Below are 14,882 nucleotides of genomic sequence, written 5' to 3'. Positions count from 1 at the left end.
GGTCTAGTTATGTTAGGGAGATGGTGATTTTTAACAACAGCTCTAAACTGATTGGCAGATAGGGGACCTTTCACTGGTTTGGGCAATAAATCCCAGATTTTAGGGCCTTTTATGTGAAATGTATTTTTGCATAGGGGGAGGCAGACACGGAGGATGTCGAAGAGTTTTGTAACTTGTGTTGTGCCTGTGTGCTCTGTTGTAGCTATCAAGAACAAGTTTCAAGGGAGAGTTTATGCTGGAGTTTAGTGTTCTAAATATATAAGAGGCACAGTAAACGAGTGCATATTTCATATATTAAGTAAGTACAAACTTTAGAAGAGCAGAGGGGCGTGCTGTCTGGCACAGGAATGGGTGACAGTCCACTCAGTAACTTTGTTAGGTTATTAATGGTTAAAGGTGATTTGCTATAGTAAAGGGTAGATTAGAGAGGTAAGGGTAGATTAGTTTAAGTAGTTTTGTTTGGGGTATATAATACCATATCTTGGAGAGGATGCCTACTGTTTCTGAGGCCTTCTTGGCTATATGTTAGATGTGGGCATGAAATTTAAGGTTGCAGTCAAGATGAAGACCTAAAAATTTTCCATCAGTGTGTCTTGTAATGGGAAAATCACTAATTAGTAAGTTGAACTGGATACTTAAAGCTCTGTTTCCAAACAGCATGTAGTAGGTTTTATCTATATTGAGAATGAATTTGCTGGTAGCCATCCACATAGATAATTTCAGTAGTGATAAATGATTTAAAACCGACAAGTTGAAGATTGAGACACTTGAGCAACATATGGGAATCTTTACTGAAGAACGTTGCCTCAATAAAGATTCCTATATGTTGCTTCAGTGACTCAATCTTCAACTTGTCGGTTTTAAACCATTTATCACATCTGTCAGACACTGCAACATCATGGGATCTTGATTCAAGGAATTCTTCAACGCTTGTCCAACCTTCAGACAAAGACCTACTTCTACATTTGGATTTCTCAAGTGTGATACCTCCTACAATTGTTTCACCTCACCTGTCTACAGTATATAAGCCACTTCTTTGCACATATGCTGTATTCTTTTCAAGACTGATGTGCTGAGTACATCGACTCAAGGCTGAGGGACTGATTACCTCAAACTACTCCTGTTCTTCACCATTCTCTTTTGTATGGACTGATGAAGCTACTGTGTGGAAAAACGTTTCTTCAATAAAGATTCTAATGTGTTGCTTAAGTGTCTCACTCTTCTTACTCTCAGTAGTTTATGGTGCAGGATATTGTGGCCCACTGTGTCAAATGCTTTTTTGCAGGCCTATGAAGAGTCCTAGAGGATATTCATTTTTCCAGAGCTACATAAACCAGTTCCAGCATTTGTATAATTGCATCATTCATACAAGCTTAAAACCAAAATGGCAGGGATTAAGTATGTTGTGAGATATTAGGCAGAAGTAAACTTTTTTATGTATTATTTTTTTCAAAGATTTTAGATAGTAAAGGCAAGTTTGATATAGGCCTATAGTTATTAACTGCAGCTGGATTGCCTCCTCTGAGGACTGGGGTAACCCTTGCTATCTTAAGTATTGATGGCAAAGTTGAAGATTCCACTGATTTGGTAAACAGAGTTGTGATAGTGGGTGGCAGCACATAACTTGCTTTTTAGTACATTAGTGGTGGCAAATTATTTAGGTTTCCCATATTGTATTTCAGTGACTATGATGAGCGAGACTTCAGTAGGATTAGTTGGAACTAAATATAGAGAATTTGGGTAATTTCCAATAAGTCAGTCATTTTTCTTGAGTATTTGAAATTGGAATTCTGCTTGCCAATTTTGACCCTATAGTAGAGAAGACATTAAGTTTGTTGGCTGGATGTGAGGTTCATCTGGTTTAGTTAAGTTTATATCTCTGTTTCTGGGCGATTTTTGAGAACTCAGGATTTAAGAGAGGGTTTTCCAGGTCTTTTCCATATCCCTTTTATGTTTCTAAATCTGCTTGTAAGTATTATAAAGGTGCTTAGGCTTCCTTATTAGATTAGCAAGTACTGTCATATATCAACTGGTTCATACCTCTCCTCCCTCTACAGATGCTCCTGGTGTCTACTCTATTTCTTGTTCCTCCTGTCCTCTTCAGTACTTTGGAGAAACTGGCCAACCTCTTTCTGACAGACTTAAGGAGCACAAAAGTAGTGTTAGGCTTGCCGACACCAACACTGCTCTTTTCTGTCATGTCAGAGAACGCAGTCATCCTATTGACTGGTCTTCTGCTAAAACTGTCTACCCTACTTCTAACATTCACAGTTGCTGTTTGGTTGAATCCTCCCTTATATAGAACTTTCCTTGTATGAATCATAGTCCTGGCTTTGTCTTTGTAGATGCCTTCCTTTCCCATTACATTGTAAAATGCTCCAAACTTCAGAACACCCGTGACTTAATCTGATTCTTTTTTCCCCTTCTCCCTCTTCCCCTTTGCTCTTCCCTCTTTTTCCTTTCAGTTCTCTTTCTTCTGCCTTGGGTATTTGTTCTTTAATTATTTTTCCCCCCTCTGTGTTCTTGCTCCTACCCTCTGTGGGCCCCTAGCTCCCTTCAAATGCTCCTCTTTCTTAGTATTTGACTGACTCCACTACTACTACTACCTCCACTACTACCGCTCTTGCTCCCGTCAATGTCTGCTGGGCTATATATACTCCCTCTTTCTCTCCTTTCTGTTAATGTGACTTTACCAATGGTCCAAATCGGACCGAAACGTCATCGTAAGCTCCTCTCTTCTATGTGTGGGTTATTTGTGTATTGTTCGAGTCACGGTATTATGCCTTTTTTTGTCATTCACTTAATGCTGAAATAAACTTGTATACTGATGACTCATCATTGGATGAAATGAGATTTTACTAGCATTTTATGGGAATTTACATTAGTTAGTTATGAGGAAGGTGGGGTAGTGGTCTGTGGTGTTGTCTGTGATTATTCCTGTTTTGAGTGGACTGGTAGGTAAAGCTCTCACTTCACATTCTGAAGGTCTGTGGTTCAATTCCCAGCAAGGATGAAAATATTGGGCATGTTTCCTTACACCTGTTGTCCCCATTCACTTATCAGTAAAATGGGTATCTGGGTGTTAGGCAACTGGTGTGGGTTGCATCCTGGGACAAAAACTGACCAAATTTGCCTGAAATGCTCTGCATAACAAGGAGCTTTCTATACAGTAGTATGTCACTGATGTCAGCTAGGCATGTGTACCTGGTACGTCCACTTACAGAAAATAAAGATATTATTACAGTGGACCCTCCCTTTTCGTTGGGCTGCTTTTGCTCATTTCCACTATCGCCGTTTTTTTTCCGTAAAATTATTGGCTTCGTTTTTGTTGCTTTCCTCCATTCTCATCGGTGGTACGGTACATGTCCAAACGTGCTGCGCACACAACCTCCCACACACGCATTCTGAGGAGGCAGTGTCACTTTGTTTATGGGCGAGTGAACATTATCCTGCAAGGCCATAGGAAACATTTCGTAATAATTCACTGTTTTTTTCACTTGTTTATTTTGTGTGACTGCTAAGTAAGTCATCATTGCCCAAAGAAAGTTGCTAGGCCAGCTCGTTGATAAAGAAGGTAAGAAACATGATAGAAGTCAAGAAAAAACTCGCAGCAAAGTACCAGAGTGGAGGAGGGAGAGAGGGAAGAATGTGCCTTCTTCAGTGATTCTACAATATGTACAATACTAAAGCAGCAGGAGTCGATAAAGACTATAGCGCCAGCCAGCTATAAAGTGTACCATTAACAGTGTAGCAAATAAGTTAAGCGATTAAGCGACAGAAAAACTACGACACGAAACTGACTCCTCCATTGCTGTTTGAGGTATATGGGACACTGACAAACATACGCCACCCTGCCTCTCTTCCACCATGACTTAAGAAATCGTAATGACACGATTGCAAACAAACCATACCCCCGGCCGGGATTGAACCCGCGGTCATAGAGTCTCAAAACTCCAGCCCGTCGCGTTAGCCACTAGACCAGCTAGCCACAATAAGATTCATCCAACTAGGTATATTTCTACACCATAGGAAGGTTAGCACAGGCACCTCTGTGACCACAAATGGCTAGCTGGTCTAGTGGCTAACACGACGAGCTGGAGTTTTGAGACTCTATGACCGCGGGTTCAATCCCGGCTGGGGGTATGGTTTCTCTTCCACCACCCTAAACCAATGCCAGCATCTCCAAGGTATAGTAAGCGTAAATATTTCTTATTGATAAAGTGTAAAAATTTCTCATTTATAAATTAAAGTGTAAATACAGTGGACCCTCAACCAACGATGGCATCAGCTAATGATAAAATTGGACAACGATGCATTTTTGCGTAAAAATATTGGCTCGACCAACAATGAAAAACTCGGGTAATGACATTCATCTCGAACGCGTCCATCTGTCCGCTCAGCCTGAGCATGCCTCAGCTGCCCTGCCTTCAGCTAGTATGCCACTGTTTACAAGCCAGTCCTGACGCTTGCACGTGTACATGCGATACAATTTTTTTTTCATACTTTTGGGTGTCTGGAATGGATTAATTAGATTTCCATTATTTCTTATGGGGAAAAATAATTCAGCTAACGATAATTTGGCTAAGGAGAAGCTCTCTGGAACGGATTAATATCATTGGTCGTGGGTCCAGTGTATTTCTTATTTATAAATTACAAACCCAACATCACCACCACCACTTACTCCTCACATACATAATGACAAATTTTATTCATTCTAGAGTATATATCATGTTTCTATGTTATTAATATTGTTTATGTCATATTAGATGAATTGTGATAGATAAATAAGCCATGGAATATAGTTCTTCTCTATAAAATGTATTTTTTGTTTATACTTTCGAATGTCTGAAACGGATTAATTGGATTTATATTATTTATGGGGAAAATGGTTTCAGCTTTAGCCGATTTCACATTTCGTTGGACTCTCTGGAACAAATTAAAGACGAAAAGGGAGGGTCCACTGTATATAGTATTGGTCAAGATATGGTCAAGTAATGAGGCACTTGTCTCAGAGATTCTTGAACCCTCGACTAACGCTATTAATTCGTTCCTGAGAGCTCATCGTTAGTCAAAATTATCATTAGTCAAGTTAATTTTCCCCATAAGAAATAATGGAAATCAAATTAATTCGTGTAGGACACCCCAAAGTATGAAAAAAAAATTGTTTTTACCACATGAAATATTAATTTTAATACACAAACTGAAGAAGACATGCACAGTTACATGACACTTACCTTTATTGAAGATCAGGTGATGATTGATGGGATGGGAGGAGGGGAGAGTGTTGATGGTCTTAGTGTTTAGAAGGGGAATCCCCTTCCATTAGGACTTGAGGTGGCAAGTTCTTTTCCGGGGTTACTTCCCTTCCCTTTAAATCTCTCAAACCAACCTTTGCTGGCCTTAAATTCACTCATATCACCACTAGTTGCTGGCATTTTTTTAATTAAATCGTCATGCAACTTCCTAGCCTTTTCACATATGATCGCTTGAGAGATGCTATCTCCTGCTATCTGTTTTTCGTTTATCCACACCAATAACAGTCTCTCAACATCTTCGAGTACTTGCGATCTCAGTTTCGAAAACATAGTTGCACCTTTGGCAAGAACAGCTTTCTTGATTGCCGTTTTCTTGCCCACAATAGTAGCGATGGTTGATTGGGGTTTTGTGTACAACCTGGCCAGCTCGGAGACACGCACTCCACTTTCAAACTTAGCAATGATCTCTTTCTTCATATCCATAGTAATTCTCACCCTTTTTGCTGTAGGGTTGGCACTAGAAGCTTTCTTGGGGCCCATGGTGACTTATTTTGCAGGTAAAATCACTAAAAAGGCTGTGATAATATGAAATGTTCCGATTGTATGCTTGGATGTGACCGCGGTGGCTGGCTGACTTGTAAACACTGGCCAGAAGTGGACGCGTCTCAGATGGAACGAATAGTGTTGGTCGAGATTTTTAGCGCTAGTCGAGGCAAAATTTTTGCGTTAAAATGTATCACTAGTCGGATTTATCGTTAATCGATGCCATCGTTGGTCGAGGGTCCACTGTACTATGATATATATATTCAGGCATATCTTTCAGAAGCTTTAACAGCTTTATTTGCAAAAATTAAAAATAATAATGAAAATAGTAAAATATGCATATATACACACCTTTTAACAGCAACGTATCTGAGGAGGACTTCAACGAAACATAAGACAGATCCTGAGCGGAAAGCCAGAGCCGGGTGAGTGGTGCCATCTCTTTGAATCAGAACAAGGGAATCATCATCTGCAATCTGTAAATTTTCTTTTGTCAAATGCTTGTAACGTTTCAAGCAAAAAAGAACAAGAAAATTGTCAAAATATGTAAAATGCAATGTTCAGGTAAATATAACTCAATAGGTACTATTATTATTTCAGTGTTATATAAAACTATCCCAGCATAAAATAACAGTAATGTTTATTTGTTTTGCTGGGTCAATAAATCAGCAATAATGTAGAGTATAACAAGTGAGTCAAGTTAGATACCCTGTAGCTGCGAAGATCAACTAGTTCGATGGCTATGGGGCGAACATTGCGTCTTGGTGTGCTTATCTCCACTGAATCTGCAAAGTCCACAACAAAGTATATATAACAATTATTTTTAACTAATATATGAGGAAGTGGAAAAATAATCCTTCCTCCGTAAGCCATGCATGTCATAATGTAAAAGGAAGAAAAACTTTATATTCCTTATTCCTCAGGTCACCCTGCCTGGTTGGGAGATGGCTGTTGTGTTAAAAACAAAATAAACAGGTAGACTACTTTAGTATAGTAAAATAATTAACCCTTAAACTGTCCAAACGTAGATCTACATTCATGTGCATTGCACTCCTACCTTGATTTTCCCCATTTGAAAGCATGTAAAAAAAACGTAGATCTACGTTCGGAGCCTGTCGCACGTCAACATATATCTATGTTTGGTTAAAAAACATAACATACATGTCATAATTTTTCCCTTACAGGGTTTGACATTGTTGCTACTGCTGAAGTTTAACCCTTTGAGGGTTTCGGATGTACTAGTACGGCTTACGCGCAAGGGTTTTTGACATACTAGTACGCATAAATTCTAGCGCCATCAAATCTTGCAGGAAAAGGCTGGTAGGCCTAGATGTGAGAGAATGGGTCTGTGTGGTCGGTGTGCGTGGTAGAAAAAAAATCTGGGACCCAGTGGTGCATTGTGGTAACGCCATCTTAGTACACAATGTCCACCATGCCTCGCAGTAAGAAGTTCCTCACTCCTCGGTGAATTGGGACACTTTTGTTCCCCAGTGACAGTTCTAATACAGATGGAAGTGCCAGTGAAGATGAGTTTCAAGGTTTTGGTGAGGTTTTGACCGAAACTAATGACCATAATATCGGTAATAGTGAGGAAAACCCAGACGACCCTCAGCCTTCCACCTCTGGTGCTGGGCCGTCTTGTTCACGTTCAGTTGTACCAGAATCAAAGAGGAAACTCCTATTTTCCCAAATCCCAGACTCAGATGTGAGCATTTGTGATGATAGTGATAGTGAATATGAACTACAAGCTCTTCAAACTAGTTCCAGTAGTGATAGTGAAGTGCAATATTCCCCAGTGAAGTGTCAGTATATACGACGATATATGCACTCTGGTAGTGTGCCATATGCTATTCCAAGGGGAAGGAGTACATCTCGGAGTACATCCCGTGGCTGTACAACAGGAACAGTGAAAATGACGATGATAGTGTTGCAACTGGGATGGAAACTGTGCATGGCGGTGGTAGTGGTGGTGCCAGCCATGAGGCACCAGCAGTGGGCCATGCTGCCACCCACGCCGCTGCCTCAGCTGATCTACAACAAAGGCCACCATCCCCCACCCACCCACCACACCAGCCTCCACAACCACAACCTCCACAACCACAACCTCCACAACCACAACCAACTGTCATTGTCCAGTACCCACCAGCAGACCGCACCTGGGATTGGCAGGAAGCTGTCAATTTTGTTCCAAATCCCCACCAGTTTCATGACAGCCAAAGTGGAATACGGCCATCTTGTACACTTGGGAACAATGCCAGTGAACTGGAATGTTTCGAGTTATTCTTTGACGAACCCTTGATCGAAAGTATTGTCATGGAAAGCAACACATACTACGAGTACACCATGGCAAACACAATACTTTCACCAAAATCAAGTCCACACCAGTGGAAGGAATCAACTGTGGCTGAGATGTATCTTTTCTTTGCCACAATAATGCTTATGCCACATGTGTACAAGCACAAAGTCAAACAGACCGCCTGATTGCAACCACAGGTTTCAGTGATATAATGCCAGTGAAACGATTTGTGCTACTATTACGTATGCTTTACTTTTCAGACAAAACCAGGCCTGACAGAAACGACAGGTTATATAAGATTAGGCATGTGTTTGTGTATCTGAAAGAGAAATTCAATATGTATTTTTATCCCTTCAGGAAGCTTGTAATTGACGAGTCTTTGATTCTGTTCAAAGGAAGACTCTCTTTCAAGCAGTACATATCAAGCAAGAGGAAACGCTTTGGTATAAAGTTGTTTGTGCTTTGTGATTGTTACAGTGGTCTGCTATTCGATATTATTGTGTACACTGGAAGTTATAAATTTCAAAATACCAGGAAGTTATTGGGCATCTCTGGTGATGTGGTTAGAACAATGATAGAACCATACCTTGGTAAGGGGCATATATTATATACTGATAACTGGTACACAAGCCCCACACTCAGTCATTTTTTGCGAGTGAACATGACAGATGTGTGTGGCACAGTGTGTGTAAATCGGAAACATATGCCCAGGTTTGACGCTGGCACTCGTAGAGGTGAGGTGCAGGCGTTTGCTGCCAATGACATCATGGCATTTCAGTGGCATGACAAACGAGATGTCACACTGTTGTCATCAGTTCACCCTAATGAAATGGCAGACACTTGCAGGCAGCATAGAGAGAGCAATGAACCCATTCTAAAACCTGCAGCTGTGATTGATTACACCTTCAATATGCGTTCAGTGGACAAATGTGACATGCAGATTGGGTTTGCTGATTGTGTTCACAAGAGTTATAAGTGGTACATAAAACTCTTTTTCCATCTTCTGGACATTTCCATGCTCAATATTTATTATATGTATAAGATGAGGACCAGAAACAAACCACAATACAGCGAATTCTGTTTGTCTGTCATCAGACAAATAGTATTCAAGTACCAAGGAAGAACACCTGCAATAGACCGCCCACCAAATTATCAACAACTACCTTCTCGTCTGAAGCATGGTGAACACTTCCTGGTAAAACTGCCTGCTACTGCTTTCAAGAAAAAGGCTCAGAAGATGTGTTACATCTGTGCACATACAAGAAAATGCCCACAACAACGCAGAGACACTCGTTTTGTGTGTGAGGAGTGTAAAACACCACTGTGCATGACACCATGTTTCAAAGAGTTCCAAAGGCTGCAGAACTTCTAGAAACATTCCCTGTGACTGTATATGTGTATATAAAATATAGAAAAATAGTAATAAACAACATTTCATATCGTTTGTTTGTGTAAATATTTTTTATGAACAAAACAATGACAACAGTGTTTACGCCCTTATTGTGTAGTATTGAAAAAAAAAAAACTTACAAAATACTGATCATATTGGTCTCACAGGCCATAAAAGTTACTTGGAAAAAGAAAAATTAAAAAATAATAGAAATTAGTACATAAGACAGTAAATAAAAGAATACCGGGAGACGGCAGTCGTCGACGTTGCCACCCTCTCTCAAAAATCTTCGAAAAATTAATTCATAAACGAATCTACTCCTACCTCATCTCCTAAAACATACTCAACCCCTGCCAATTTGGATTCAGTCCTAATAAAAATACTAATGATGCTATTATACACATGCTAGAACATATATACACTGCAATAGAGAAAAAAGAAGTCCCATTGGGGATCTTCATTGACTTACGTAAAGCTTTTGATACAGTTGACCATGACTTGCTCCACGTAAAATTGTCACACTATGGTATTAGAGGGCACTCCCTCAACTACCTCAAGTCATACCTCAGCAACAGAAGCCAATATGTGTACACAAATGGGGCAAACTCTTCCGCACAACCAATTACAGTTGGTGTCCCAAGGGATGTGTCCTTGGCCCTCTTCTCTTTCTCCTATACATAAATGATCTACCAAATGCTTCGCAATTACTCAAACCCACACTATTTGCAGATGACACTACATACGTCTTCTCTCACCCGAGCCCAGTCATGCTAGCCAATACTGTAAATACCGAATTACAGAAAATATCTACCTGGATGAGGACTAACAAACTTACACTAAACATTGACAAAACCTACTTCATTCAGTTTGGTAACAGAACTACAGATGTCCCTCTTAACATAATGATAAATGGATCACCTATCACAAAGCTAACAGAGGGAAAATTCTTAGGAATCCACCTTGATAATAGACTCAAATTTCATACACATATACAACAAATTTCTAAGAAAATTTCCAAGACCGTAGGCATACTATCGACGATACGGTACTATGTTCCACAGTCAGCCCTCCTGGCCCTATATCACTCTCTTATTTACCCCTATCTCACCTATGGAATTTGTGCATGGGGCTCAACAACAATTAACCATCTCAGACCACTAATTACCCAACAAAAGGCTGCAGTCAGAATGATAACAAATTCCCACTACAGGCAGCACACTCCACCAATATTCAAAACACTAAACCTACTCACCATACAAAACATCCATACTTATTACTGCACCTATTACATACATAGAACACTTAACTCTGATATTAACCCTCCCCTCAAACATCTCCTTGCCAACCTCAACAGAACACATGACCATAACACAAGGCACAGATCACTCTTTGATGTTCCTCGTGTCCATCTCATGCTATGCAAAAACTCAATGCACATAAAAGGCCCTAAAATCTGGAATTCATTACCTGTAAACATAAAAGAAGCACTACCTGTTTATAAATTCAAGTCTCTTCTCAAAGATCACTTACTCACCCAAAACCAAATAAATACTGAATAACTGAACCTTATAAATTGTATATTTTATATGTTTCTCATAATTATATCACATAAATGTTAAACCTAAGACCCAATATAACTTTGTTATTTTTTAAATACACTACCTAACAGAATACTACTGAATGTACAGCAATGCATGCAACCATATGACCTGTCTTTGTAATACTCATTTGTGCTTTATTGTTATCTGTTTACAATAATGTTTTATCACTGATTACATCATTGCTTAGTTAATCTTAAGTTAATTTTAAGCCAGCCCGTAATGCTATGCATATAAGTGGCTTTGGCATGCTGCTCTTACCTGTATTTTTTTGTACCTCTGTATGTATGTTCAAATTATTAAATAAATAAATAAATAAATTGTCCCCCTTTTTCATCAACTTCACGCCTCCATATCTGCTTAAGTATTGATGGTAAAAATTTTTTGTTTAGCCTATAATATTTTTTAAATTTGGCCGGCCCCGAGAACAAGTCTCTGAGAGGACCTGTCGACCCTCAAAGGGTTAAAGAACTCTTTACTGAACACAACTTCTGTGTACATGGAGGAAATATTACCCATACTGCGTTGTTTTTAACACATGCAATCTCCCACCTAGATGTCAGCATAATTGCTGCTCCCCTTACATGTGTTGTATAGCTTATCTGAGTATCACAGTACCATCCATATGTTTTATATATACGATCCCTTTTGCTAGGCCTAGGGACCAGTTTGTGTGACGTCACGTGATGCGCATGTGTGCGCGAGTACCTCTGTAACTTCCTCAGTCCACGGATAGGTCTACAACAGGCAACAAGGCAGGCTGGGCCTCTCTTACCACAGTCTGACAATATACAGTGGACCCTCGAGTTTCGGCAGCCTCAACTTTCGTGAAATTCGACCTTCGGCGAGTTTTTTTTGGCAAAATTTGGCCTCGAGTTTCGTGATTAGACTCGTGTTTCAGCGACCGTCCGGTACCCATCTGCCCGTCACCGCGCACACCAAGCCAGTCTCCCACGCCATTCACGCTCAGTGTGCCATTGTTTACCAACACGTGACCATCACCCCATAGGTTCATACAATACGTTTCATAATACAGTGGACCCCCGCATAACATTGGCATTGCATAGCATTAAATCTGCATAGCGATACATTTTACCGCTAAAATTTTGCCTCGCATAGCGCCAAAAAATTCGCTCAATGCGATTCGTCCGAGACTCGTCCATGCGGCCTGAGCCAGCCTCACTTGTTCCGCCAGTGGCATTGTTTACAAGCCAGCCTCCACGGTAACATTCAAGCATACAATCGGAACATTTTGCATTATTACAGCCTTTTTATAGTGATTTCACCTGAAAAATAAGTGACCATGGGCCCCAAGAAAGCTTTTAGTGCCAACCCTACAAGAATAAGGGTGAGAATTACTATGGAGATGAAGAAAGAGATCATTGCTAAGTATGAAAGTGGAGTGCGTGTCTCCGAGCTGGCCAGGTTGTACACAAAACCCCCAATCAACCATCGCTACTATTGTGTCCAAGAGAACAGCAATCAAGGAAGCTGTTCTTGCCAAAGGTTTAACTGTGGTTTCGAAACAGAGATCGCAAGTGATAGAAGATGTTGAGAGACTGTTATGGGTGTGGATAAACGAAAAACAGATAGCAGGCGATAGCATCTCTCAAGCGATCATAAGTGAAAAGGCTAGGAAGTTGCACGAGGATTTAATTAGAAAAATGCCTGCAACTAGTTGTGATGCGAGTGAATTTAAGGCCAGCAAAGGTTGGTTTGAGAGATTTAAGAGGCGTAGTGGCATACATAGTGTGATAAGGCATGGTGAGGCTGCCAGTTCGGACCAAAAAGCAGCTGAAAAATATGTGCATGAATTCAAGGAGTACATAGACAGTGAAGGACTGAAACCTGAGCAAGTGTTTAATTGTGACAAAACAGGCCTGTTTTGAAAGAAAATGCCAAGCAGGACCTACATTACTCAGGAGGAAAAGGCACTCCCAGGACATAAGCCTATGAAAGACAGGCTTACTCTTCTCATGTGTGCCAATGCTAGTGGTGGTTGAAAAGTGAAGCCTTTATTGGTGTATCACTCTGAAACTCCCAGAGTGTTCAGACAAAAGAATATCCTCAAGGCTAATTTGTGTGTGCGCTGTGGAGGGCAAACAATAAGGCATGGGTCACTAGGGACTTTTTCTATGACTGATTACACCAAGCATTTGCCCTGACTGTGAAAAATTACCTAACTGAAAATAAATTAGATCTTAAGTGCCTCCTGGTGTTAGATAATGCCCCTGGTCATCCTACAGACTTGGCAGAGCGACTTTGTGGGAACATGAGCTTCATTAACCCTTTGACTGTTGCAACCCCCAATCCTGAGGTGTCTCCTGGTGTTGCAAAATTTAAAAAAAAAAAAATTATTTTTTCTTATGAAATGATAGAGAATCTTTTCCCGATTGTAATGACACCAAAAAAACGAAATTTGATGGAAAACTGACGGAATTATGCTCTCGCGAAGTTAGCGACCTCGGCGCTGTTTACAAATCAGCGATTTTGCCCACTTTGAACCCTATTTTCGGCTAATTCCATTGTTCCAGTCGCCCAAACTCATAGCTATTTCTTTAGAACTCCATTTTGAGTACAAGAAACTGCCCATTTACCGATTTCAAATACCTAATAATGTGGTCAGAAACTTGCAATTTGGCCAATTTCACAAAAACTAAAAAATATGACAATTTCAAAATAAGGTCCAGAATGAACAATGCAGACATTCCTGGCTCTAAAATAACATTTTCTTTGCTCATCAGTCATGTCTCCAGGCCCCTCTGATATTACTCTTGCTTTCTATTTTGAATTTTTATTCAAACAAAAAATAGAAGACTTACTATTATGCAGACTACTGCAATACTGTAATAATTGTATAAATAACATCAACCCATTCATGACTAGTTGGACATTTATTGGACAATGGCATCATTTGTTTACTTTTGAACATTGGCAAAAATCAAACATTTCCCCTACTTGGAGCACCATTTCTAGGTTCTTTTTATAGTAAAATCAATCAAAATCACCTCTATTTCTATAATATGTTTTCCATTCTATCAAATGAGACCAAGAAAACGAGAATACAACCATAAATACTATGAAAAAGAGACCACAAAATCGGCATTTTAATTAAAAAAAAACGGTCGGAGTTTTTTTTTTCTCATTATGCACTGCGTGCTCCAGGATTTTTTTTATATGGTGCACACTGACCACACAGACCCATTCTCTCACATGTGGGCCTACCAGCTTTCTCCTGCTTGACTTGAAGCCGCTAGAATTTATGAGTATATATACCATTCAAATCATTATGAAGCTGTGTGTAGTCTGTGGTCAGTCAAACAAACGGGCTTCCACATGCATAAATTGTCATTTCTGTGGAAATTGGTGTCACGCCCCTTGTGCAGATATCCAAGAACTAGCTACAAGCAGTATTAAAACAGGGAAGTGTTTTTGGGTATGCCCAAATGAGATAAATCTGTGGACTAAAATCACAAGGGTATTAAAAGAGGTCAACATCAAAGCTGCTTTCATAGAAAACCTGGAAGCTTTCTACAACAGATGGGAACATAAAAAGTCCGGGCTGAATGGTACTGCCCTTGATACTGGCCATGTAGTCAGAAACTGTAAGGCTGGAGATGATGTCCTGGTAGTCAGTAAATGGGGGGCTGATAGTGCTGTCCTGGGAGACAGTAATGGGGAAGCTGGAGGTGCTGTCCTGGGAGACAGTAATGGTGAAGCTGGAGGTGCTGTCCTGGGAGACAGTAATGGTGAAGCTGGAGATGCTGTCCTGGGAGACAGTAATGGGGAAGCTGGAGATG

The 14,882-nt window shown here is 40.1% G+C and overlaps 1 protein-coding gene across 3 annotated transcripts in view; it reads right to left on the bottom strand.

The window, feature by feature from the left end:
• The window catches only part of Tbc1d15-17 (TBC1 domain family member 15/17), a 408,033-nt gene that overhangs the window by 340,541 nt on the left and 52,610 nt on the right, over positions 1-14,882 (bottom strand). For all 3 annotated transcript variants that reach the window (XM_070093434.1, XM_070093435.1, XM_070093436.1), the window contains exons 4-5: positions 6,507-6,583; positions 6,150-6,274 (exon numbers count right to left, since the gene is read on the bottom strand). In XM_070093434.1, the coding sequence (XP_069949535.1) occupies positions 6,150-6,274; positions 6,507-6,583 (202 nt within the window). The remainder of the gene's footprint in view (positions 1-6,149; positions 6,275-6,506; positions 6,584-14,882) is intronic.

The sequence above is a fragment of the Cherax quadricarinatus genome, chromosome 42 (genome assembly GCF_038502225.1).
Source record: "Cherax quadricarinatus isolate ZL_2023a chromosome 42, ASM3850222v1, whole genome shotgun sequence".
NCBI classification, from domain to species: domain Eukaryota; kingdom Metazoa; phylum Arthropoda; class Malacostraca; order Decapoda; family Parastacidae; genus Cherax; species Cherax quadricarinatus.
The sequence above is the reverse complement of the archived record's forward strand: the minus strand, read 5'-3'. Positions and strand labels throughout refer to the sequence as shown.